General features: G+C 36.1%; 1 protein-coding gene across 1 annotated transcript; it reads left to right on the top strand.

Moving 5' to 3' along the window:
* Positions 1 to 806: 806 nt before the first annotated feature.
* LOC117214997 lies at positions 807 to 1,746 on the top strand. Its single transcript, XM_033461368.1, has one exon. The coding sequence runs from the start codon at positions 1,171 to 1,173 to the stop codon at positions 1,672 to 1,674; it is 504 nt and encodes a 167-aa protein (XP_033317259.1). The 5' UTR covers positions 807 to 1,170; the 3' UTR covers positions 1,675 to 1,746.
* Positions 1,747 to 2,994: the final 1,248 nt, after the last annotated feature.

The following is a 2,994-nucleotide window of genomic DNA, read 5'->3' as shown; positions in this document are numbered from 1 at the left end:
TATAGTAGGCCTTAACGATCCAATTGACCAAGTTAATAGATTACAACGCGTAATAGATTTAATAGACCGTCAATATAAACCACTTTGCGCTTACATACCAGAAATAAGCAGCCTAAAATTTAAGTACAGAAATCTTCAAAACCTGACTCGGCAACTCAAATTATTATTGCGTTATAAAAGCAAACGCGGATTGCTCAATGTCATAGGCTCAGTATCCAAAACTTTATTCGGAACTCTTGACGAAAACGATTTAGAACTCATTAACAAGAACATCGATACATTATTTGATTCCAACAATAAAATAAAAACAATTCTTAGTAACCAAACCGCACTCATCAAACGCGTGCTAGACAATACCAAAACAAATCAACTTGAAAACTTAGCCAACGATATACACAAGATTGAAAACCACAATGAAAAAAACGAAATATTAGTCTCCCTATTAATTCAAACCGAATCTACCATATCAGAACTCCATATAAACATCGACGAAATTTTTAACACTGTTATGTTAGGGAAACAAGGAATCATAAACCCACAAGTTATAGAACCCGAATAATTCTTAAAAACACTTGACCAAATAACGAGACAAAACTTTATGACTAACCATATCGAACCTTCAGTTCAAAACTTTCAACTAATTATAGATCTAAGCAAACTAAAGGTATGGATAAGAGATAACAAACTTATATATACAATAACTGTGCCGCTTTTGGAAAACGATGAATGGAAAATAACTAAAATTTACCCGATACCTTCCAAACAAAACTCTGTATTCATTGCGCCTGTAATAGAAACGGATTTTTGCCTCTAACCGACTCAGAACAATACACCTTTGTCGATAGTCACTACTTAAACAAATATTGTAAACGAACGGCAATCATCCACATTTGTAAAAGAACTCAACCGAGTCACAATAGAATCGATTCACCTGAATGCAGATCAGAATTAATTACTAATCGACAGACGGTCAAAACTTGCCCGACTGCTGTCTTCAAGCTGGAAGAATTGACGTTCGTACCTTTGCAGACGGAAAACCATTATATTATTATTCCTGCGAAAAATGTACAAATCGACGTGTTATGTAAGACACATAAAATCCTAGAAATTACACAACCAAGCTTAATTAGCAGTAAAACCGGGTGCATAATCACATACGATCATAATATTATGAAAATAGGAGGATCACATAAAAATATCTCTTACGAAACCAAATTTAAGAATAGCATATACAGCTTCGAAGAAACAGATGTTCCAATATTAGAGAAAATATTAGAAACAGCTCCAAAAGTAACTCACAATTTTAACCAATATAAAGCCAACCTCGACACATTACAAACACAAATCAGTACCCTGCAATTTGAGCGACGCATAAATTCATTGAAGGAATATGGCATATCCACACTACAAATATTAGGAATCATAGCCCTAGGACTAGGAACAATATATGTAATGTACAAATGTAAACTTTTCGAATGTCTACGCCGATCATTTCCTAAAAATGTACGTATCAAAATACTCTGCCCTACCGCTCGCGTAAACAGGATCGATCAAACATCAACAGTACCAAGGACGGTCACCTTCCAAAATATCACCGAAGACGAAGATGAGGGGATCATTCAACTTAGAAGCCCCACCAGAGCCTTACGCTTTAGCGGAGCAAAGCGAAGCTAAGGAGGGGGGAATGTCCCGGTGGTCGTGAGAACGCAACGAAAGGATGGTTATGCCTCACATACCTTGGTCAGCAATATGATGGCTAAGCAGTAATAGAAACCCTATGTGACCGGCATCCAGCGATAGCCCCTCCACAGGAGCCGGGTCCTTGATATAAAAAAGTACCCCCGAGTCGTTGTAAGAACATTCTTTTCTGTGCTGTTTGACCATTCTGTATTGTTACTCTGTCAGTGTTCAATAAATTTTCTAATAACAATCAAAATTTAAGTACGAATTTCTCACCTTGCGTGCGGAACGTGAAATTACCCCGAATCGACGTGACACGGCCTTAGTGTGTTGAGAGAATGAAGAACGAATCGTGTTGATGGAAGTTTGTATGGAATATACTGATTGCTTTTAACATTCATTAGTTCCAGTTATTACCGATATTTTTGTCATTTAGTTAGGGTTTTCCCTTTAGATTACGTTGTGATAGAGAACTATTATTTGTGTATTCCTACAGAAACATACGAACTATATAAACTGTTGACACGATGTTGTGCTTTTGTATTATAGAGATAATAATAAAACCATCAAACAATCATTAATTATGTTTTTTATTATATTAATTAAGAATTGAAGATTACCTGCTTGGTGATCTTGATAATATCGTATTTTACAAATGTTGAACAAAAAAAATGTATGATTATTTTAATCTGTTAGGGAAGTGATACATTTACACTGTACATGAGAGTGTGTGTGGAAGGGTTAGAGGGCGTCAAGGACTCAGTGGAGACAAAAGACTGTTGCCAGATGTTAGAAGAATCTAGGCTAGTCGGTTGGCAACCAGCGTGCGTGCAAGACGTTCTTAGAGAGGAATATAGGTGTATAACTGTTGTATGGGAAATATAGTCAATAATTTGTATTCCCAAATCCTCGAATTTCCTTAACATGGTAGCAGAGCGTGGTTACTAGTTTTGCAAGATATTTAGTGCGTGGTTACGATCTTGCGAGTGAGTTTTCAGTAAAGAAAAAAAACTTTCAGAAAAAAAATATACTTCGAGCACGTAGGAACGCTTGAGTAAGAAAAGAAAAAAAAGGAATCAATTAAAATGGAGAGATCGGAAATCATGATACCTATATTCGATGGTGAGGATTATGGAATGTGGAAGCAAAGAATCACGATGATTCTCAAATATAAGGAATGCGAGGTTGTTACAACTAGAATGAAGAACGAAAGAGACGATGAAGACTGGGACAAAAAGGATTTGAAGGCGATTAATATAATTTATAGTGCAATATCGAACAGACAATTGGAGTATGTTAGGGAAGGAAAAACGG

Source organism: Bombus bifarius, unplaced genomic scaffold (genome assembly GCF_011952205.1).
Source record: "Bombus bifarius isolate JDL3187 unplaced genomic scaffold, Bbif_JDL3187 scf7180000009292_frag, whole genome shotgun sequence".
Taxonomy (NCBI): Eukaryota; Metazoa; Arthropoda; class Insecta; order Hymenoptera; family Apidae; genus Bombus; species Bombus bifarius.
Note: the sequence above shows the minus strand (reverse complement) of the source record. Positions and strands in the feature narration are given on the sequence as shown.

What these genes read in the sequence shown, in the direction of transcription:
- LOC117214997 (XM_033461368.1), top strand. Translation starts at nt 1,171, where the DNA reads ATGAAAATAGGAGGATCACATAAAAATATCTCTTACGAAACCAAATTT.